This window comes from Natator depressus, chromosome 2, assembly GCF_965152275.1.
Source record: "Natator depressus isolate rNatDep1 chromosome 2, rNatDep2.hap1, whole genome shotgun sequence".
In the NCBI taxonomy this organism is placed as follows: domain Eukaryota; kingdom Metazoa; phylum Chordata; order Testudines; family Cheloniidae; genus Natator; species Natator depressus.
In genome coordinates, this window is record NC_134235.1 from 88,525,844 (window position 1) to 88,550,643 (window position 24,800).

Here is a 24,800-nt window from a genome sequence, read left to right on the forward strand (position 1 = left end):
GCTTGTCCTGTAGTAGGTAACTTCTGGGTACTCTTCTGGTTCTGTCAATCTGTTTCTTCACTTCAGCAGGTGGTATTGTAGTTGTAAGAACGCTTGATAGAGATCTTGTAGGTGTTTGTCTCTGTCTGAGGGGTTGGAGCAAATGCGGTTGTATCGTAGAGCTTGGCTGTAGACAATGGATCGTGTGGTATGGTCTGGGTGAAAGCTGGAGGCATGTAGGTAGGAATAGCGGTCAGTAGGTTTCCGGTATAGGGTGGTGTTTATGTGACCATAGCTTATTAGGACCATAGTGTCCAGGAAGTGGATCTCTTGTGTGGACTGGTCCAGGCTGAGGTTGACGGTGGCATGGAAATTGTTGAAATCATGGTGGAGTTCCTCATGGGCTTCTTTTCCATGGGTCCAGATGATGAAGATGTCATCAAAGTAGCGCAAGTAGAGTAGGGGCATTAGGGGATGAGAGCTGAGGAAGTGTTGTTCTAAGTCAGCCATAAAAATGTTGGCATACTGTGGGGCCATGTGAGTACCCATAGCAGTGCCGCTGATTTGAAGGTATACATTGTCCCCAAATGTGAAATAGTTATGAGTGAGGACAAAGTCACAAAGTTCAGCCACCAGGTTTGCCGTGACATTATTTAATTTGTTAGTCTCTAAGGTGCCACAAGTACTCCTTTTCTTTTTACTGATTGTTTAGTAAATTATTTGTGTTTATGGGGTATAAAGTGACTTTTTTACAAAACTAAATCCCAATTTCCCTTGATATTTTTCATTTGTACCCTATACCTTGCTTTCTTCGGGAGTCTTCTACTCACCTGAGAGTGATTCTGATGTAATGCCCTTGCAACAATCTTTCCAGATAGTTTGATCAGGACTTTGGAATAACCAAAAAATATCTTCGTAGGCAATCCAGCCCATGTTTTAAAGATAGCTCAGGATGTGCTGGGGCAAAACTTTGGGAGTATATTGAGTGCTGCGATAGTCATACAACACAGACATAATGAAAAAGGCTTCATAGTTATGTACCGTATTAACAAAACTCAGGATCCTCTTTTGGATAGATTAAAACTTAAATATTCCCCTGTCTCTGAGACTTGCATTTAGGGGACCCCAAAAAAGAGTGGTAAAAATACTTGGTAAAACACTGCATTTGCATCTTTAAAATGTGTAACTTAATTCCTGTAAAATATCCTTTCCTGCTATTCTAATTGTGCTGTACTGGCTGAATGTTTTTATTGAAATGGTCATCAGCTGAAGAAACACCATCAATTTTAATGTGGTCAGTTAAAAAAATCATGAGCTATATAAGTCCCTGAGTCCCCTTGCCAATTGTTGTCATTTTGCAATTGTACTTCCCGGTTGTTGGGTTTTTTTTTTAATTTTCTCCATTGTTGTGTGAAAGACCCACACAGTCAGGAAACTAACCATATGGGGGAAAGAATGTGCAGACCACTATCATATGTACAAAGTAAACTGAGAAATATATGTATATATATTTTTACAATATTGCCAACCCTAAACATTCAAAATTGAGTCAGGCCCCCCAAAATAATGATATTTTGAATAATAAATACTGTATTCTCACTATTTACCTTCTAGTTTCTAATGTGCCAGGTGTTTCCTGGTTTTTCTTCACAACCATGAGGGCTAGAAACTTACTTTTATTATTCATTTATTTTAAATGAAAGCTGTAATTCTGAGTCCCTGGCTTCTAAAAAAAATGTGGTTTTAAGGAAAACACCAAATAGTGTGAAACTTGTCATAAAATCACAAGAGTCAGCAATACTGTACCAGTGCATGCCCCCTTCCCCTTCTCAAAGCAATAACATACTTCTTAAACAGTGATGTAGGCCTCATCTACACTTAGAGAGCTTAGGTCAACCAAGTTATGATGCTCAGCGGTGTGAAAAACCCATATTCCTGAGCATCGCAGCTATGCCAATCTAACCCCAGGTGTAGATGCAGCGAGGTTAAAAGAAGAATGCTTCCCTTGACCTAGGTACCATCGCTTAGGTTATCACTGTAGTCTGTGCCTGCACTACTGGGTTACAGTGTTATAGATATGAGGCTGTAGCTATGCCACTATAGCACCTGTAGGGTAGACGTGGCCTTGCATTGTAAGCTTTTTAGGACAGGGACTGTCTTTGTTATTTGTGTATAGTGCCTTTTACAATGAAAGCCCAATCCGTGAATGGGTCTTTGATGTGTTATTGCAGTTCTAAATAATAATTTTAAAAAGCCAGTATCCATCCCATCTAATAAAACTAAACATTGGCCTGTCTTGGCCTGGCCTGACTTGGCAGCCAAAGGGGCTACCAGGCCAATTTTCATACAGGATATTGTAAATGTATTTACTTATTTAGATGACATAGTATCAATCTCATATTCCTGGCACTTTGCAAAATTTAAGATAGCAGCTGTTCTCAGACCTACATACAAAGCAAAATCCTCCCTCCTTGCCTTTTCTAAAATCTGACTTGACTCAGGGTATGTCTACAATGTGAAGTTGTCGACAAAACTTTTGTCTTAAAAAGCCCCCCCCGCGAAAGACACAAGTTTCGTTGATGCAAGTGGCAGTGTGAACGCCACTCCTGCCGTGCTCCTGCTGACAAAGCTAACGCTGCTCGCGGGGCTGGAAGTATTTTGTCAGCAAAAGCGACGCTAAAAGCTGCATGGTGTAGACAAGCCTCCTGGGCATGTCTACCTACTTGGTAGGGATATTCAGGAAAGTTAAGGCAAATCAGCTAAAGGTGTGAAGTCAGTGCATACAAGTAGTGTGTTAAACTCAGTGTGAATGCTCTCATTCAGGAGTAAAGGGGCTTTAAATTGCCTCAGGAGGATTAAGTTACAGTTAACAAAGACCACTTTACTCCTGAGTGGGAGCATCCCTGTGGCAATTTAATTTAATCCCTGTGGCAATTTAATTAATGCACATTGACTTCACACCTTTAGTTGATTTACCTTAACTTTCCAGAGTATTCTCATGGCCTGCCACAGGAGAATTATTTGGGCAGAACCGGCCTTTGTATTTTGAGGCACCTTTTTGTTAACTCCCCACTCCACCAAACATAGTAGATCCCTATTTATCACACAATGCACAGAGCTAGTATAAACATTTGGGAAGGATAGCGAGATCCTCTTCAAGAAACATCACAAATGCAATTTTGGTTCATTTTACGTAAAAATGAAAATGCAGAGGGAAATTCTTGTCCCTATAAGTCTCTTATTCCAGATGTAGAGCTCTCCTTCCTTTCGGTTATTGCTATTTATTACTTACTGTTTTAACCATCCAGAAATATACTTGGCCCCACGCAAAACTCAATTCTGGTCACTGTCCTGAGAGCATAAAACTTAAGTTGCACATGACTCAATGAGTAATGGTCATAAATAGATGCATGAGGTGAGGAGAAGGTAAGATAAAGATGAAAATATCACATGGTTATTCAAGGCCCTGATCTTGTATTTGGATCTGCTAGCACAGATCTGGTTTTTGACCAGAATGCCCAGTCAAAAAGGGACCCTGGCGGTTCTGGTCAGCACCGCCGACGGGGCTGTTAAAAGTCTGGTCAGCGGTGCTGAAAAGCTAAGGCAGGCTAGTCCCTACCTGTCCTGGCACCGCGCTACGCTCCATAAGTGGCCAGTAGGTCTGGCTCCTAGGTGAGGGGGGCCATGGGGCTCTGCGCACTGCCCCCGCCCCGTGCACTGGCTCTGCACTCCCATTGGCTGGGAACAGAAGTCAGTGGGAGCCGGGGGGGGGGGGGGGGCCGGGCGAGAGCAGTGCGCAAAGCCTCCTGACCCCCCCCCGCCCCCCACCTAGGAGCGGGACCTGCTGACTGCTTCCGGGGTGCAGCGTGGAGCCAGGACAGGCTTAGCCCCACTGCACTGCTGACCAGGAGCTGACCGAGGTAAGCCCATGCCCGAACCCCAACTCCCTCCTGAGCCTTGAGCCCCCCACAAACCCAGAGCCCCCTCCTGCACCCCAAACCCCTCATCCCTGGTCCCATCCCAGAGCCAACACCCCCAGCCCAGAGCCCATACCCCCTCCTGCACCCCAACTCTCTGCCCCTACCCAGAGCCCCCTCCTGCACCCTGAACCTGTCATTTCTGTCCCCACCCTTCAGCCCTCATCCCCAGTTAGAGCCCTCACCCCCTCCTACAGCCCAATCCCCTGCCCCAGCCCAGTGAAAGTGAGTGGGGGGGGGAGAGAGTGAGCCACCGAGGGAGGGGGAATGTAGTGAGCAGGAGCAGGGCCTTGGGGAAGCGGTGGGGAAAAGGGTGGGGCCTCGGGGAAGGGGCGGGGCTAGGGTGTTTAGTTTTGTGCGATTAGAAAGTTGGCAACCCTCGTTTGCAGTAGGGAGTCCTGATGCAAGATCAGGGACTGAACCAAATACACAACTTTGTAGCTGCAGTTGTTGAAGTCACCTGATACTGACATCTATCATGTGATGGATATTAAATTTATGTAAACCTGACTCATATCCAGTCAATCCAGAAAATAAAGACCATTGTTCCCAACATTCCTGTATATCACACAGGCATTACATCACTGTGCAATCATTTAAAAATGTATAGAATACCTTGATCCATGCAAGAGAGAGGCACATTTTCTTTACAAAAATTAGCGGCCAAGTGAGACCACTGACCATTGTTACAGGCCTTAGCATTAAAGCTAGTCTGTGAATTTGAACAGGTAGCACATGGTGGAATAATTAGTAACTGATAAAAGTAGGTATTTGCCAGCCTCGTGAAAACTGTAATTCCCAAATAAAAGTGTTATCAAGAAGTAAAAGAACTGAAGTGCATCTATTTTAAATGTATGCCTTTTGTTTTTTCTTTTACCTTGGTAAACAAATCGGAGACCAGATGTGTTTGCAATAAATATGGAGGCAATCCTAGCACATCACAAATCCATCCAACACAAGGACTGTGGTGTCAGACATGCAGTAAAGGCAACCTGGAGTGCTGGTTAATGGTGGGTTCAATAGAACCCCCATTTAAATTCAGGTCCTGGCCCACTATCAATGGGTTGTAAACTTATGTACAGTTGCCATACTATAACCTGTCTTTATAGAAAAATACCTCCAGTTAAACAAAAGAAGTAACAAAGCTGTGACCTCCCTGCTTTACAAGGATCTAAATTTCAGCCCCTGTAGTGCTTGGGGAGTGAGGGTAGACATTTTCCCAGACTTTTTTCAGCAGAGCTGGATGAGGGCCAACCTCCCTGAGTGGAAGAGAAGTCATCTTGCCGCTCAGTAGGAGAGGTATCAGTCACGTTGCACACATGCCCTTCACTGGATGCCTTATAATTGAAGTAACCAGAAGATATTGGGTCGGCTACACAGTTACCTGGATCCCAGTTCCTGATTCCCACATGGCTCTCACCACTTCCCTGGGGGACCAGTCTGCCTACTGCTTTTCTCTGTGCGTCTTTCCCTCTCCCTCCTGACTACACTTGCTCTACAGCCCCCACCCTTGTGCATCCCCTACTTATGCTCCTTGTTATCCTTCAGTATTAATCCTGAGGCCTTAGATGGGGGGATGAATGTGCTGTTGAGGACTTGAGAGGGTGGCGGAAAAAGACAGAAATAAGACATGGTATTGCCAAGGGGAGTCCTGATGATTGAGGCTGGGGGAAGGAGTAGGGCATAGGAAGGGGGACATGTAAACTGAGTCATGGAGGTGAAGGGAAGAGAGCCCAAATTGAAACTCTGCTTGGGAAACCTATTCATGAATGGTTATATTCTTGTGCCCTCTCCAAGCTGTCCACGTCAATGAAATTGCTATCCAGTGATTTTAAACAGATTTGAACTTCACATTGGCCATATAAGTGCAAATTTAATCTTCACTCAGTTTTTCTTACTCATCTCCTTTCTTTTTTTCTTTTAGAGGGGAAAACGAAATGCATACCCCCTCTTTATTAATGCATTGTCAAGGTTACAGATTTAAACACACGAAGATAAAAAGCTAATTTTTTTCAGAGCTCACTGTTCCACATGGCACATACTTAATTTAGGTCTGTATTTAACTGTCTTGTCATCAAAAATATTATGCGCCAGGTGGTCAAATTAATATTATTAATTAACTTTTTAGTTCTTGCATTGTATGTCTTTTTAAATCTGTAACTGTAGCATAATTGCACTGACAGTTTTTTGTCGTTTCATTTCTGTATTAAGATGTGGCTGATGCCTACATTGGTTAATGGGAGCAGATCTACCTAATAATTCTCTCTCAGCGAAGAGATCACCTTTTCTTGGCTCCCTTTCCAGCGTTAGAGTATTCTTCCCCTTCAGTCCCCTGTTTGTAGGGGGATTAAGAGCAATATGTACAGCTGAGAGTTCAGTTTATCTGAGTGCATGTCCTTGAAGTTGGTAGGTGCACTGGGAGTTCCTCAGAGAGGTGTGTGAGTGATTCCTCTCTTCATAGCGTCCCTCGGATGGCGCAATGCCTGCGCTTGCGGATAGTGGCCGTGCTCAGAGAGAGTTTTGTGAAAGTGAAGGCGTCTTTGCAGGCAGGAAGAGCCTGCCTTCTCTGTTTGCTCCACTCCGGCTTGAGTTTTTATTTATATCCTTTTTTTTTATTCTTGCTCTTTCTACGAAGTCAGATTGAAATCCACAGCGGTGACTATGTGAAGGAAGGCTGCTGGTTCTGGCTGCCAGGAATTTGCAGCTTTTAGAACCACCTGAAGTTTGCAGAAAAAGCAACCGTAGTACCAACTGCTGGGGCTACATTACGCCCGCCCTGGGAGGGGGGAGGAGGAGCCCGAGAGCAGTAACCTGGGCTATCTGTGTGTGATTTCTCTATTAATCCTCACCATTTCTTCTTGTTTATAGACACTTTCTCCCTTTCAAAATGCAAGCGGAATTGGAGTGAAAAAGTGTGCTTTGAAGGGTCTGGTTATCGTTCTCTCGCAAAGAGAAGCAATGCTCACACACACACACAGCTTCCATCTGAGTGTGTGTCTCAAATTTATATGCTTCTTTCTCAGGAGAAGCAGGATGTAGAGTAGGGAGAGTGTGTGTCTGAGAGAGAGAGAGAGAGCAGGAAATAAATTAGTTGCTCTCTCTTCACTTGAAGGGTGTGTACAGTTTCCTGGTTTCACAGTGAGGCAAACGGAGTTTGTCCACAGCACAGAGGGAGAGGTTGAATTATGATTGCAGACACACAAACTTATATTTCAGTGCATAGGTTGAATGTGTAAGTGTCTTTAAAAAAATACCAAAAAACAAAACACGTTGTGATTCCGTCTCAGGAGGACCAGGCTCTAGAGAAGGGCATGGGCAGGGGAAGTAGAAGGTATCTCTCTTCTTTTGTATGGGGTTTAGCATTACCCTTGGGAGTATTTTGTTCTAATGTCTATTTCTTGGTCTGGTATGGAGGCATTGCTGAAATTGGGCAGTCTAAAGAAAGAGATTGAATTATAATTAGATTACTTTCAAAGAATAGATTTATTTCTGTGCTTGTGTGTGTCAAAGTTGTGATCTGTCTCCAAAACAATAGGAGACAGGGTGTATTTACTTCTACTTGTAGGGTTCTGTAGTTTGACTGTGACTAGAGAGGCAGTACTGAGTTTGTGCAGAGAAAGAGACTGGATTATAATAGTAGTTAAACACAATTCTATTCTTTCCGTGCACAAATTTCATGTATGTGTTTATTCCCAAATTAAGTGATCCCTTCTCAAGAGGAAGTGATCAGGGAGGGTCATAGGGTTGAGGAAGGACAGAAAGGAAATAAGGAACACTCTCCCCTTTGGAAAAAGGTAAAAGCTGGATCTACCTGGATCCTGACTATTTTTAGCAGAGTCTTCTGTATCATCAAAATAGAGAGCAAGTCTTCCTAATCCGACTGCCCCCCAAAAATTCCAGACCCCAACACATACCAGAACTAGGGGTACTGTAAAAACCCAGATTTGGCAACTGGATCCAGACAACTTTTGACCCCAAAATCCCAAATTCTGATGCCTGAATAGAGAACAAGTCTAGTTACTCCTACTGCACCAAAAAAGGTCTGGATGCTGGCACATAAGACATAAATGTCACAAAAACCCAGTTCTGGTACATGGATCCTTCCAAATCCAAACAGGTTTTGGTCTTCACTCCAAAATTCCATGGCATTAATAGAGAACAGGTATAATTACTGCTACTGCACCAAAATATTCTGGTTTGTAATGCATCCTCATGCAAGAAAGCCTAAAACATCCTGCACTTGACTCCATATGGGTCTCAACAGTTTTGGGTCCCAAATTTAGACTGTATCATCTAAATAAAAAACAAATGTTGCTCCTATTTCACTTGAAAAATCTGGATCTGTATGTTTTCTGGCCTAATAGCACTGGAAAAATACTGATCTGGTTCTTGCTAGGCCTTGCCAGTTTTTAACCCTAATCTCCCAAATTCAACTGTCTAAGGAATTGGGGGGAGTAATAACTTCCAGAACGCAGCAGACCCTGTAATGCAGCAGCACTGCAAAAACATTTATCTGGCACCTTTATCCAGCTAGACCTTTTTATTTGTAAATCCCAAACTCAAATGGTCTACAGACTAAATAAAGAAGAGCAGCTTCTCAAGTTCTGCTGCAAAACTCCAGATTGTGATACTTTCCTGCTCAACTGTACTGCAAAGACACATACTCTGCACCGGAACCTGCTGGATCCTGCCATGTTTTTAGCACCTAATTCCCAAATTGAACTGTCAAAATATACAACTCATGTTGCTGCTTCTACTTGATCCAAAAATTCCATGCTCTGACATCTCAGTGAGAAAGCAATGTGAAAACCCACATGGGCCTCTCTTTTGGCCACAAACATCTACGATCTGTTAAATAAAGACCAAGGGTTAAATCCCTATTGAAGTATATAGCAAAATCCCATTGACTTCATTAAGGCCAGGATTTTACCCCAAGTATAGCTGCTCCTACTTCACTGTGTCAAAATCTGGTCCCTGATCCATCCTTACACAAGAGCACTTGAAAAATCCAGTTAAGGACTGTAAATGTAAATGAATGGTGATTCTCTCTGTCTGTCTAGAAATTATAATTCTGGGGGCATAGATGAAAAATGGGGGTATACATTTTTGGATCTGGGTCCATGTTTGGATTTTTTTTTTTTTTTTTTAAAGTGCATGTCTGCTGGGATGGCTGAGGGACTAGATTTTTTTTTTTTTTAAGTAGACTAAGAGAAGCTATGATTGGTCACTATGTATAGACTAGAATTTAGAGGTTTGTGGTCAAAAAAAGGTTGGATTCTGCAAGGACACACGTGCCTTTTGTGCACGTATTGCTCTTGCCCTGAGATGTTGGGGCTGGGTTTTGCTGGCCAACTAGGAGCCGTCACAGGGCATGGGTTGTCTGTTTTGATGATACAATTTGGGGCCAACGCAAAACACTGTTTCAGCGGGTTCCAGATGCTGGATATTATGTGTCCTTACCATGGTATTGAATAGGGGATACACTGGATTATGCAGTAGAATTGGGACAGCTGCATGTCTCTATTTAGCTGGTAGGATTTGGGGGATTTAATTTTTAAAAAAAAGAAAGAATGAGGAAGTTTTTCTTTTGTTGTTGTTCTTCCTATCTGGATCCAGGTGCTGGATATCTATTTTTGTGGTGCTGCTATGCCAGTTCACAACAATCTGAATTTGGGGGGGCTTTAAGAAGCTGCTAAATTTTTTTCTTTATTTAGATAGCAGATTTGGGGAGAATAGGGTTAAAAATTGGCAGGATGTAGAAGAAACCAGATACATGTTTTCCAGTGCTATGGGAGGGGGTGCACTGGGAGCCAGATTCTTTCCAGTGTAATAGGAGGGATGGCTACCCTTGTTATCTGCTTAGACTAGAATTTGGAGTTTAGGGCCAAAAATTGCCAACATCCAGGAGCAGGAGCAGGAGCTGGATTTTTGTGGCAATCATGTACTGGGGTGTATCGGAATCCAGATTTTTTTAGTATAGTAAGTTATACTTGTTCTCTATGAATGCCAAGGAATTTTGGTGTGGGGAGGGGTTGGTGGGGGGAGGGGTTGAAAGCCAAAAATTAAATTGATGGGGTAGGATCCATGAATGAGATCTGGGTTTTTGCAGGTCTGATGTACCAAAATCCAGAACATATTTGGTACCACAGAACATATTTGGTACCACAGGGCTAGACTTCTCTATGAAGAAAATCAGAATTTGGCATCTTGGGGCCAAAATTTGGCAGGCTTCAGATACTGGCTCAGGGTTTTTGTAGAAATCATGCTCTCTGGGATTCATCAGGATCTAGATTATTTATTTATTTTATTTATTAGTATTAATTTAAGTAGGAGCCTAAGACTAGAACTCTATTTCTGTGACACAATTTGGCGCTTTTCGGGGTAAAAAATTGGCAAGCTGCAGGACAAATCCAACACGATCCAGGTACATCCAGCTTTTACGTCTTTCCCTCTCTCTTCGCTTGTGTGAGGTTTGTAGTTTGACTGTTTCCTGGTCTCACAGAAAGAGGCAGTGCTGAGCACAGAAAGACAAAAATAGACCTTTACAGAGAAATATAGGGATTGTGTGTGTGTGGAGGGGAGGGAGAGAGGAGAGCAGCGTTAGGCTGGTTTCCAGGAGGAGCTCTTCTCGCTTTCGTTGTGTGTTAGACATTTTTGTACAGATTTTTTTTTCAGCTTAAAAGCGTTTTCTCTCTCCCGTTGCTCCTTGTACCTCTTTGGGGGAGAAAAAACAAACTGTGTTTGATCAGAAAGCGACTAGAGACCATTTTATTTGAGCGACCGGGGGAAGAAAGAGAAGAGAAACCGTCGCAGGGATATAAATACCTATCATCTCTTACATATTTCCTGTAAATAAATCTCTATAGAAAGAGCACAAATTGACATCCATCCTAAGCGGCAGCAATGGGGTGTTTGGGCAACAGCAAAACAGAAGATCAGCGTATCGATGAGAAAGCGCAGCGAGAAGCCAACAAAAAAATAGAGAAGCAGTTACAGAAAGAGAGACTGGCTTATAAAGCCACACATCGTTTGCTCCTGCTGGGTAAGGAAGGCGGCTGGGGGGGAGATGAAGGTGCAGTTGCCTGCGCTCCCCATGGTAGGGGTATAACGGAAAAGCTATGTGATTAGTGTGTGTGTGTGTGTGTGTGTGTGTGTGTAAGATACAAAAAATGCAGGCAATTTTAATGAGCAATATGTGAAAAGTGCACAGATTGAGCTCTGTGTGGGAGCCACATGGATACATATATATAAATGCTGTTGGAGGTGGGAGATGCTGTTAACATGTCACCAAAAAAAAAACGTGTGTACATGACAGTGTTCTGTCTTTTTCTTCCAGGAGCTGGTGAATCAGGAAAAAGCACTATTGTGAAACAAATGAGGATCCTGCATGTCAATGGATTTAATTCAGAGTAAGAATAATTGATATTTTGTGTCTTCTATTTGTAAATATACATTTGAAACATATTAACACACAACATACTGAATAATTTATCTCTTTCCTCCACCCTGTGTGTGTGTTGGAGGTTTGACACTGGCTTGCAAACAAAGAAAAATTCAAGGAATTACTACTATTATATATTTGTATTTTCTGCTCCTGCCCCTCTACTGTATTTTACACTGTTGCTACTGCAGCGCTTGACAGGCCCCTGTGTAGCAACAACATGGCGACTACTTTTTGCATAGCAGCAAATAACTAATATTGTATCTGTGTGCAATATAGAGATATATATCAATTCATACAGAGGATGACAGGGCTGCTGCGGTTTTTCTGGTGGTGGTTAGCATAAAACTGAAACCAATTTGCATGAATGTAATCATCATGTATTCTTGGGTTACATGATTTCTCTCTGAAAAACTGATTGCCAGTATTTAATATTAATTGTGTGCTAATTTTAGATATATAAGGTTTTTAACTATACAATATGTGTTCTAAATTGTAGGGGAATAGATTTAGCATGCTATAGGAATGAAAGAATGACTTCCAGTCCCACCAGGAAAGCTTTGCAGATGTGGTTATGACTATCTAATGTGACAGAATAGGCAGAGATCTGTTTTCACTGTTTTTTGCAGAATGTGCAAAAGTGATGGATGGAAAATATTCTTACTGTTCTTTTCAGTCAGTTTGTCATAAAGGTTAAATAGCAAATAAGCAGTCAGTAAAATATTCTGAATGCAATTTAAATGAATTGGTTTGAGAGAGAAATTAAATTGTTAATTCTGTTTTAATTCAGAGAAAAGAAACAGAAAATACTGGATATTCGGAAAAATGTTAAAGATGCGATTGTGGTAAGAACACATTTTATACTATGCTTAAATGCTTCTGTACACTGGAAGCCAAAAGTATTATGCTCTCTAGGATTGTGTAGAGAAATCCCATTTTGCTGATCAGACTGGATTATCTTCTATTGATCCTGTATTTTAGATTTAGCCAGATTAAAGTGTCTGTTTTTGTTTTATCCAATTCTAGACTATAGTTTCAGCAATGGGCACTTTAATACCCCCAGTTCCACTGGCCAATCCAGAAAACCAATTTCGAATGGACTACATCAAGAGTATAGCTCCACTTTCTGACTTTGACTATACACAGGTAAGAGTAAAAAAAAAAAAAAAAAAGCTGTTTTTCCTAATTTTGAAAGAGAACACAAAACTCTGGCTTTGATTTGTGAAATGACTTCTTTACCATTTGGAAGGTGTTTGCTAAAACAAGTTTGTCGCAGCATTATTACCAAGTTACCTGTTTTAACATTGTGTGGTGTTGCGCCTGTTTTTAATGTTGTTAAGTTGTGCTTTAGTAATTTTTGTTTGTTTGTTTTAAGGAGGAAAACGAAATGCAAAGAAATTTAAGATTATTTGAAATTTCAGTGTCTCAATTTAGCATTGTTGTGAAAGATAGTTTTCTGGGCATAATTTGGTACAGCAGGACATCAGTCTGAGGAATTACCATATATACTTAAGAAACAGAAGCACAGAGAAACTAATAATGTATGTAGCTTTAAGAATGTATGTAGCTTTTTTCATTCTTATTAATTTTCATACTAAGAACTTGAAATATCTGATGGCCAACTAAGGTGTCTTCATCACCTATTTATTTATTTATTTATTTAATTCAAATTTTGTATTATGTTGCTGGAATAAACAGTGAACAATGAGAACAGGAGATATAATTCTTTATTTTAGTTGTGCATGAATGCTGCCATCTTAGGGCTGGGTAGAAATGTAAAAAACCTATTGATGGTCTTGTAGTAGTCACTCATCGGTAGTGTAATTCAAAGTATTTTATTTAGGTTAATTTGCAGATGGATACTGCTATTTACATTGGATTATCTTGCTCTTTAGATGTTAATTATTGCTTATAGAAACATGGATGGTGTGTTTCGTTGTGTGTGAAAGAAATTGCCTAGAAGTTTTGAGTATTAGTGGAGTTTTATTGTCTGTAATCGTACATTTTTTAATTAATTCTAAAATGTGGATATCAATAGCAGTTTGTTTTGGATACAATGAAGACTGAATAATGTTTTCTGTCATTGGTTAAAAGCTTATGAGTTGTTTGTATTATTAGTATTGCCAAAGCAGTCATTTACTGTAGGGTGTCTTCAGGCTGTTAAAGCCAGTCTAACTTGCAGGTGGAAATGGGAGGAATAATACTTGTTTCTTTAATATATTACTAACACACTCTGGTGTGTAGTTTTGTTGCTTCTGGTAAATCTAGTGCTTTGAAGGTTCAATATTAAATTAAATAAATAAATAATCAGACATCTTGTAGAGTTACAATTTAACATAGAACTCAGATGCTGAGAAAGCTGCAACTGCAGGGTACACCCACATACTGTATGATTGTTCACTTGGTGGATATGAGTTACTGAAAATGACAAAGTCCTTTTTGAAATGGAATTTGAGGTTGACTTAAACAGTCTTTGATTTATGTTTGAGTTCTGAAGTTTATTTCACTAACTTTAGCATTTGATTTCTTCTTTGGTTTTTCATTTTTTTTCTTGAATATTGCCCCTTAATAATTTGTATAAAATAAATTAATATACAGCATCCTTTGCAAGTCTTTATAAGTATGTCTATTTTTCCATGTCTTAAAGTGGGCTAAAGTGTGGCATTTTTATTTTTGTTTATCTTCAGACTTGTTCTATATTTTTCTTTGTCTCTCTCAGTCACACACAGTATATATCTACATTAATAAGGATAGCAGTGCAAATTTGAGTAATTATTTACTCTACATATTAGCAAACCTGACAGGTTCAACTGGAAATTTTGGTTGGAATAACTAATATATGTTAATTTCCATATGGACTCTAAATCTACTTTGATTTTAAGAAAACTTAAGGAGTGCAGAACAATTTATTGTTATTTTTAGATTAAACTGTCTTTTAGAAAAAAAGGTTATTTGAAATGGTGTGATATAGCTGTTTAAAAATAAGAATGGTACTCAATTAAAAAATAAAAGAAGAAAACTAATGCTGATTTAGAGGAAAGCAAAAACATTTTTTGTTTTTCCTAGATTTAGTACTTTTAACATATCTACATTTTAGCTAGGTAATATCTTTTATAATTTTAATATGGTTCTGCTTCCAGGGAATCATGTGAGTAAGACTGAGCCCTGGTCTACACTATAGGGTTAGGTCGATATAAGGCAGTTTATATTGACCTAACTTTGTAAATATCTAGACTAAAATGTAGCTCTCACTGATGTAACTCACCCACTGCACTGACTTAATAACTCCACCACCTTGAGAGACGTAGCACTTAGGTCGATGTCGTTAGGTCGATGCAGTATCAGTGTAGTCACTGCATTGCTTACATCAACTTGCTGCCTTTCAGAAGCTGTCCCACAATGCCCCACACTGACAGTTAAATCGGTGCAAGTGTTCCTGGTGAGGAGAGACACCACTGACATGAGGAGCATAGCATGAACATGCAAAAGCTACTGCAGTGGCTGTACATAGACGTAATTTAGGTCGATTTAATTTTGTAGTCTAGACTTGCTGTGAGATTGAAAAATCCATGCTTTAGGGCTTGATTTTACTATAACATAAGTCAAAGCGAGTTTTGTCATTGACCTCAGTGGAAGCAGGATAAGGTCCAAAGTTTGTAACTTGGAGTAAAATAATGTTTTCTACTGGCATAGCATTTGACCCATTTTTTAAAATAAGGACAGATATTAAAATAAGTGTTGTATCAGGGAGGATATTCAATTATACATCTTCTGTTAAGTTTTAGTAATTCTATAATTAACATTAGAAATATGGAATATGGCCTTCTGAAACAGGAAAGTTAGTCTAAATATTTGGTAAATCAATAAATCATTGATGTATACTATCAGGTCCACTTAAAACTGCACAAAGAAAAAAAAATCACTGAACTAAGTGTTTGGTCAGGTGTTACATTTGCAGTGTAATATGTTATCTTCTCAAATGTGATAAAGTAACTCTTTTTTATTATGGAAATGCTAGTCAAGTTTTTACTAGTATGGATGTTATAATAGTTAAAGTAAATATTATTTCTTTTAATTTGTGAAGATACTGGGTTAAACCTTGGCCCAACTGAAGTCAGTTGGAGTTCTGCCTTTGATTTCAATCAGGCAAGGATTTCAATCAGTATATTTTAAATTTATTAGGACAATAAAAGAAGTCTCAGTAATCACTAAAAACTTACCAAACATTTTTAGATAGTTTTCAATGTCTAGTCTTTGATATAATTTTTTTCCTGGTGTAATATGAATTTCAAATAAATTACATGTAATGTGATAAAAGGACTGTACTATCCTATTCATCTTTAAGAAGTCCCTACTGAAATACGAGGATTTCAGCCTAAAAACAGATGCCACAATAGGGCCAAACTTTTTGGAGAATAGTTTAGGTATATTTATGATACACTGGGTATACTTGGATATGCTTATTTAAAGTACATGAATTAATTGTGGTTCTAATTTTGAAAAGCTGTCTTCATAAAATAAGTGCATTGAAAACAAATTTATTTTCTCAGATTGAAATCTTGGCCCCATTGGAAGTCAATGGTAAAAATTCCATTGACTTTTATGGGGCCAGGATTTCATCTTCAGACAAAGGACTAGCATGAGGGAGGGCGAGGTGGTTGGGTTTTTTTGTTTTGTTTTGTTTTTTTAATCTACATGTTGTTGAGAGATTTTTATTTTATTTATCTATTTATTTATTTAAAATAACTGCAGAAGATCTAACCTCACTAATGCTGTAAAATTAATTTTAAAGAGTAAATTGCTTTGTAATGTCTTTAAATTCTTCAGTGTACCTCCATAGTATTTGTGCAGAAATATATAATTTTACATGTTAAAATGTTTAATTTTACTTAGTGAAGTTGTCGTAAGGTTGGGCTTTTTGCTAATTTATCTCCAATTTCCTATTTTAGTGTTGTCTTTCATTACTTTTGATTAGAATCATGAGGCTATACATTTACGTTACTAAATGTTCACATATTTTTACCAAAAAACTTACCTTGGGCTGACTGACACATTCAATAACACATTGCTTTATTATTGTAATTTGTAGGTATATTTTTGCATAGCCTTATGAATATTAATAATATGTCTTTGACCATTATATTTTTGCAGGACTTTACATAATCAAAGAAAAGGAAGAAAGTGTCAAAATATTTATGTACTTAATGTATATATTGTATGTTCAGTTTTTTTACAATTGCATTATATAAGTCTAATACCATTATTCTTATACTGCTGTTAAGTATAGCATCTGCACAGGGATTTTACAATTGAAGTGGAAACATCTGTGGTGTATTTAGGAGAGGATTTTTATTTTATTTTTTGGCAAAGTGTTGACTGATATTTGTTAAAGTTAACAGGAATTGACTTGTGCCATTTTAAATCCTGTATTGATGGGGTTTTTTTGCCCTTTGTGAAGCGGGTTGAACATATTAAGGGCATATTATGCTACTAGCTGTGGAAAAACATGATGTATTATATAAGCATGTATTTGTTAAAGACTATTGAACTTCAACGAAATATTTGAATGTAATAGGCACTTCAAACTTGCTTGCCACAAGTTGCCTTTTTCCTTTGCTTTCCTTAAATCTTTAAAGTAGTTTTAAGCTCTTTTTCTAAATATATACACTTGTTTCTATTCCACAGAATGTTTAACTCAACCTTAGGTATGCATATAACAGGTAGTGGAGAAGCTAAGTATAGTAATTAAAACTGAGTAGTCAAGTGTTTTCCTGATGTTACTTTAGTAGTGCTAATCAGACTGAATCACTGACTAATATAGAAAACATGTAAACATGAATGCTGGTGCAATTTAGCAAATCGCTTTTGTTAGGGGTCCCAAAAGAATGTTTTGCTCACTTTTTAAAAATTTCGAATACTGTTAGAGATATGAAGCACTTTGTTAAACCTTTTTTAAACAGAAAATTGTTCTTTCTCTCTAAAGAGAAATGTGCTGAATTTAGAATGCTAGTCTAAAATACAATTTTAGAACACAGTTGTGTAATAATCTGTAATCTGCTCTCAAATGCAGTCCTTTAAAAGCAAACTATTAATGAAGATATTGACAGTAAAAAATATTTAAAATTATCTTTATTTTTAGTGTTTTGCACTTTACTCGGGTATTGTAGTTTGAGGTTTTCATAGCATCATTTCAATTTTCCCCCTAAAAATCAACATTGTATGTTGATACCTTTTAAAAAAAACAGGAAAATATTTGTGGTCAGGTTTAAAAATTCCATAGACGTTCTTCAAGCATTTTATCATATCATTTTAAAACAGTGCTAGTAAACCTTTATTCAGAGCTGTAATACAGTCTAGTAATTGTTGACAGACACAATATATGTAACAAGTGTTGAACTCATTTTGCTTGAGTAAAGAGTATAAAATTAGACCCTTGTGTAATAAAAGTTGTATCCCAAATAAGTATCTAAATAAAAATGAAAACCACTATATGAATAAGTCCATAAATGGTTAAAAAAATTGGTGTCACTCAGTTAGTTAACACCCCAATTGGCCACAAAATGTTTATTTTTTCCTGTAATTCATGCTTGATCTAACCCCCAAAGGAATCGTGTAATAATACCATCTTATATTTGTGGTTTTTCATAAGGTTTGCATGTTCTTTAGGTATGAGAAAATGTACCACACTATAAGTGAAAAGGTCAAAATAGATGGAAAAAATAGTCTGAATATTGGCAGACATGGCTTGGTTTGAGTTTGCTTTGTTACGTCTCTTAATGACTTTACTTTAGGGATTTACTTACTATTTTTGATGGGGGTAGAGGGCCATAAGTCTTTATAATTTCCTCTGAGCATCACATTTTAAGTACTGCAGCACTACCAAGTCAAAATTTAAAAACCTACTTGCTCTTTAAAGTTAAAGAATTATATCTTTTGGGTTTCTTCAAATTCTAAGATATAGACTGAAACTTTAACAATACATTGTTTTTGTTTTTTTCTTAAATGTATTATTTCTCAAATATGGAAAGGAAATGCCTTGGATTAACACTTCCAAAACTATAGGAGGAGGATACTGAAAAGGGGCACATAGGACGTGGAAAAATAATATACATATGAATGCAATTGGTAGCCACTTTTTTTTCTTTTGCACAAAGGTGAACATTGTGAGAACTGGAGATATTGGAAAAAGTAGCACTGATGTAACAGCATGAGATTTCTTTTTGGTTCCAGTAGCACTTGTTTTGTGATACAGACTAACAATTAATTAGCAACTGACACTGAAGTTGAATTTCTGGTGCTTCCTTTCCTCTAGTACATGTATGTATACAGATTTAGTGTAGATGTGTCTGTTTTCCATTAGCTTAATACACTGAATCTTAGTTGCTCTAATTAGTTGATGTATAAGGAAACCGAGTGGGCATGTCGCATATGTGAGAGCAAGTACATACTTTAATTTTCTTTGTTACTTACTGCTTATTGTAATATTGTTAGGTGGTCATCAGTACTTTGGGAGAGAATCAAAAGAAATATTATTTTGTATTATTTTTAATACAAAATTAAACAAGGATAGTTTATTTGCAAGGCCATATTGAAAACAAAAGCCTTGGATGTTACAGTTCTAGTGCACGAGAAATATCCAAATCTGATTTTATTTTTTTTAAATGTTCATTGCTTGATGATGATTCCATTTTTATAGTTCAAGGCACCTGAGCATTAAAATTTAACGTGACTATAATATATAGTTCCCTTAATGAATCCCAAGCTTTCTTGTTTACAAATAAATTTCCCTTATTTAAATGCTTTTCTTTCCTTTAAGATGAAGGCGTTATTTATATTATGTTCAAGCTTGGAAAAGTAAACCTGATCTTGGGTTGATTTAGATACTATGCAGAATGGAAATAAAGCAATAAGTTTCTTCTCCCCTCCAGTCTCATGGAAATTATTCAGAAGAGTTAATACAGCACATTCATTACAGTTAAAGTCTCAAGGCCACAACAGCTAGCAATTGTTATTTTAAAAAAATAGCATTTTTCTGCTGCAGGAGAGAAATGGCAAACTACATAGGCCCCCAATGGTTTGCCTGGGTAAAGCTCTGGCGGGGAGCCATAGACAAACACAGGCATCATCTCTCAGTGGAGTCACAATTAGTGAGAGGAGAGAGAAGAGTTGGGCAGGGACGGGTAGAGTTTTGATGCAGGTTTTGAATTCCATGTTTGGTTTTGGCATCTTCCCCACCTCAATATTATGAAAAGTAAATATAGCTTTGAATTATTATAGTACAGAAAAGATCAACCTTCCCCTCTTGTCTTCCCATCTATTTATACTATGTTTTTTTTGCAGCTTTCCAGCATAAGATGAGAAATTTCCATCCCAAAAAGTATTTGAGTGTGTTATTAACAGAAACCATAGAGGGAAACGTGTCTTTTCAGCCTTAACTTACAGGGTTGTTACCGTGATGCTAAAACAATGAATGCATTGAATTATTTAACTAAACGTCATTCTGTTTAAATTGTAGATCCTGATAGTCCAAATATTGGAGTAATATTTACAGTTTGTCCTCCTTGCCTTATACATCCTCACTCTGATGCAGTTTTACAATTTTAACTACCTAGCTGAAAGGATATTTCATAGTAGTGCCTGTTATTACCATGGACTAATGTTTAATACAACTACATGCTACTGGTGTAGTCTACTGAAATTACCTGACATTAGTTTTGTTTTTGTACCTCTGTTTACATCCTGTTTTCTCAGAGTCAGGCAAATACCCAACAACATACCTTAGATTAAAAATAGCCAACTTGATCAGGTTATGTTTTCTTGTAAAATTTTAGTTGAGAAAACCATATGAAATAATGCAGTAGCACAGTCAGTATTTGGGAGTTAAAATATTTTTATTTGCAGAATTAAAATTCTGGGTAGGGGGCATGGTGGGGGAGATGATGAAAAATGAATTTAGGTAGAAGTGGATGGTTTTCCCAAAGAACAAAAACAGTTCCATCACGAGCTCTATCTTTACAGCACTTTCGGTCATGTGGCTTTGCTCAGAATCTACCCTAATTTTGAGCTATATTTACATATAAATAGGCGTTATGGGCTGAATTTTGCTCATTCAGGACAGTGGGTGTATTTTTCCATTGACTTGACTGGGACTAGCAGCGGACACTATGGATAAGAATCGGACAGGGCTCTCTTTATGTGAACATGCTGCCCTCCATTGACTTGTGGCTGTACCTTAAGGAATGTAAGGACCATTGAGTAGCTGGCAGCTACCAGAATTCTTCCTTCAGCTTAGATGGTTGAAGCCTGTGTTTTTAGAGCTGTAGGAGCCGGGTTCTGTCCTCTGCAAGCAGTGGTGTATTGAGAAGAAGTGTTTCAGAGTAACAGCCGTGTTAGTCTGTATTCGCAAAAAGAAAAGGAGTACTTGTGACACCTTAGAGACTAACCAATTTATTTGAGCATGAGCTTTCGTGAGCTACAGCTCACTTCATCGGATGCATATTGTGGAAACTGCAGTATGCATCCGATGAAGTGAGCTGTAGCTCACGAAAGCTCATGCTCAAATAAATTGGTTAGTCTCTAAGGTGCCACAAGTACTCCTTTTCTTTTTGAGAAGAAGTGGTTACCCTGTGCATAGTTAAGGCTAGCTTTTATCCCTTTTGTAATTTTAAGGAAGAAAGGGATGGGGAAAATCCTCATGCATTCAAAGTTTTAAGATTAAATTACATTGAACTCTAGAAAAGCTTGAATAAATTATTCTTTTTGTAATTAAGACAATATCCTTTTAGAAAATTTTGCAAGATATCTAATTTTTTGTGTCCCTTTGTCTGCAAATGAAATTGAATTTTCATAAAATTTGGAACATAAATAGACTTTACTTGCTAACTAAGGGTAGCATCACTAACAGCCCTGCTTTTATGAATCTTGTGAATGATCGGTTATATGAACTATTTTTATCCCTCAATCAGCAAGGTCCAATGTATGTACTTGAGCAGTGAGCAAAGCAGGATTATAACAGGCACATGGTTACATTTGTTACTGTTTGTTGTTAGCATGCTCATTGAATGATTAATAAATTAGCTATGCATCTTACCTAATGTAATTTTGAGATGTTCAATTTTATGAGTTGTTCAATGTTATGAATTTCTCAAATCCCAGTTACTTGATTTTTTTTAAAGGTTCTACTGTAATTCAAATGCAGTGCTCAGGTACAGTCCCACAATGATAAATGCTTTATAAATGTGTCTAGATTGCAAAAGTCAAAATTTATCCAGTGTGCAGTTTTCATAAATAGTAAAATATTTAAGAAATTGCCATTACTTGAAAACTAAACTAGATTCTCTCTCACTAAAACTGATAGAGAAGAGAAAAACCTGGCAGAATGTATTCTACAGTCACTAAAGCAAGATATTAGAGCAATGTGTTGCTTACGTGCAATTGTGCTTTTTTTCTACTACTCTGTGGGTACAATCCCATGCCCATAGAAGTCAATGGGAGGCTCTGACTTCAACCTAACTGGGGGATTGAGGGAGGCTATGACTTCAATGGGTGTTAAATCAGGCCTTAAGAGATTTACACACATGGGCCCCAATCCTGCAATTTATAATGCACAATTGGACCAGAGCCCTGCACCTGTGAGTAGCCCATGTGTCTGCAGAGGTGTTGCCCAGAGCCCCTGGAGGCTGTGTGGTGCAGGGTGCCAATTCCTGGCTGGTGGTGCCAGCAAACATCAAGGGAGTGTATCCAGGAGCCACAACTGGGCGCTGCAGGCTGCTGCCCCCCTCCCCTTCCCACCTCAGATCTCTGCCCAGGAGACTGTCCTGGCCGCAGAAAAATCCCCTGGTGGCCACATGTGAGAAATGCTGGTTTAGGGACACATGGAACATGGGATTGCATCCCTGAACATTTTGGCTAGTAGCCCACTGATGGATGTTTTACATAACAATTTCAAACTAACTGGGGGATTATGGATGTTAGTTTCTAACCACTATTATCTTGACCATCTGTGGTCACACCTTTAATTTAATAACCTGCAGACTACTCCATCCCATTTATTTAAAATTTAGAAAATAACTTAATTTTTACCTTTACAAAAGGAAAAATGAATAAAAACACTTGGGAAACGAACATTTTGTTTCAGAAAGCAGTGAAAGGTTCTAAAATAACAACAGTGTACTTACTTGTCATGTTACTTTTAAGACCCAACCACCTAAGAGCAAGGAACTGAATAGTTAAGCGCCATTTAAATCTGTCCACATAGTAGGCTTATTATTATCAATTGCAAAGAAATGAATGTATAGTCATCTCTCCACAACAGCTTTAATTCCGAACCATGAGTTATTTTTTAGAACTTGGTGAGATTTTAACCTCTTCTTGAAATGGTACTGAACATTGTCTTTCATACACTTACACTAAACTTTGTTCAGCACTCGTTCAGCTTCACCCATGGCTGATGTCCATTGTCAGCAATGGCTCGTCTTTCTAATGTAGATGAGGCCTCCGTTGATGAGTGAATTATTATATTGTAAACAGAAGATAACAACACGAGTTGGGAAATAAAGAACAGGATGAACCAGCTGAGGAGCAGAGATTCTGTTTTTCATGTAAAAGTACTTAGTAATTAAAACAAAAGGAAAAACAGATAGTATGCAGGGTGAAATTCTATATAGATTTCCTCCCTCCCCGCCCCCAAGTTTCCAAGCAGCACTTTACAGAAACCTAAATAGGACTAAGGAAAACGTATACAATAAATACTTTATCTTTTAGTTTTATTTGTATTATAAATAGGTAAAGGAACATCCAGTTATCTCCAATTGCTGTTTAAACTAGCCATTGTTAATTGGTTGATTTCTGTGCTTTCAGATCTGCTCATTGTTATTTACATTTTTTGGAAATGATTAGTCTGCTGTAGCATTGGAGAAGGCCATTGCTAATAACCCTTATTCTTTTTAGAGAAATATGATGTTTAAACATACCATGATGTCACAGTTTTTTCTCTTGCCATTCCTGTTATCCTGTGTCACTTGAAAAAAATGTTTTGAACTTTTTGATCTCCCTTGGGGAAATGCTGCAAGCAGCAGAACATGTGTTATTTTTATGTCAATTTAGGTCTTAAATGATTCAGAACATGTGGTTTATGGGAAAGAGTACTGTAGATTGACAAAAGGAGCAGAAATAGGGAAGGGGTTGCTGGTTGAGGAGGCCTCTGCTCACTATTAAAATATTTTTGAAATTTACTTTTCTCCTCTGTTTATCTATGTTCCCTCTGCCTGTGCTCTGCTAAATGACCTATGTGCTGTGATGAAAGCTCAAGTAAATCAGTTTCACTTCTCAAAGCTTTTTCACAGTATGGAGAATTAGAAAGCTGTAAAACACTTTTGAGGGATCTGTCTGTATAAAACAAATCCGCTCCCAAAAACTGGCTCACGGCCACATTAAAATGGCAACAAGAAATGGTAAAGAAGAAGAAAGGTTAAATATATTTGTATGTTATGGTGAGTGAGGAGGAATCTTATATTGCTGGCAAAGAAATATTACGATATCCACTAAATACTGTCAGGTTATCTGGGTTGAATTGAAAAAAAATATTAATTTTTTTCTGTCTGCCATTTAAAAAATGGCAAACTAGATAATTTCACTTAGAGAATAGGTCAGCAAGGGCTTTTCTGCCTGAACTGGGTGTGGGTGGGGAGGGAAGCTCTAACTCTGAAGGATCCCAGCAGGTAAAGAGATGCTGTCACGGAAAAATGGTCACTAACCTGGGATCCAGCTCAAGGTTTGAAATGGCCCCCTGACCTTCCCCATTCCTAGGATCACGTTTCTGTCCTCTTACTCGCTCCATCCTAACACCTGTCTGCCTCCTCTATGGCCTTCTAGGCATAGGTGCTGGAACTAGGCGTGCTGGGGGTGCTGCCACATCCCCTGACTTGAAGTGGTTTCTGTTATATACAGGGTTTACAGTTTGTTTCAGTGGCTCTCAGCACCCCCACTATACAAATTGTTCCAGCTCCCCTGCTTCCAGGAATCTTTCTCTAGCCTGTTGCTTAAGGGGAAAAAGCATATATGAATCGGGAAAGGTACTTGTACAGCATGGTCTTTCCCATCCACTCATCCTAAAAAATCAAACAGCAGCAGGACTGTCAAGCACTGGGTCCGTAGTTCTAACAGGTGGTTCCCTGGGTTTCTTCATGTCCCAATTCTCTAGCCCCATCAGCAGTTCCTGTGCTTTGCTATCCTGGGCAGTGTTTCCAGGAAGGCTTTCCATTTGGCCTGGGCACAGTTCTAAGAACCTTTCCTAAGAGCAAGGTAGCTATTAGCAACCATGTTAAGGAGGAAGGATGACTAGCTGATCTGTGTCAAAACACAGAACAGTAGCTAAGATAGTGATTAAGTAGTTCTGTAATTTG

At 38.5% G+C, this 24,800-nt stretch overlaps 1 protein-coding gene across 3 annotated transcripts in view; it reads left to right on the top strand.

Annotated features, from left to right (window-relative positions):
• Positions 1–24,800, top strand: part of GNAL (G protein subunit alpha L) — a 330,636-nt gene that overhangs the window by 125,475 nt on the left and 180,361 nt on the right. Inside the window, exons 1-4 of one of the 3 annotated variants that reach the window (XM_074944651.1) lie at positions 10,494–10,998; positions 11,293–11,365; positions 12,188–12,242; positions 12,424–12,543. In XM_074944651.1, coding sequence (XP_074800752.1) covers positions 10,860–10,998; positions 11,293–11,365; positions 12,188–12,242; positions 12,424–12,543 — 387 coding nt within the window. In that variant the 5' untranslated portion in view covers positions 10,494–10,859. Of the gene's footprint in view, positions 1–10,493; positions 10,999–11,292; positions 11,366–12,187; positions 12,243–12,423; positions 12,544–24,800 lie in introns of those variants that run through there. The other 2 variants (XM_074944650.1, XM_074944652.1) reach the window with 2 other exon arrangements.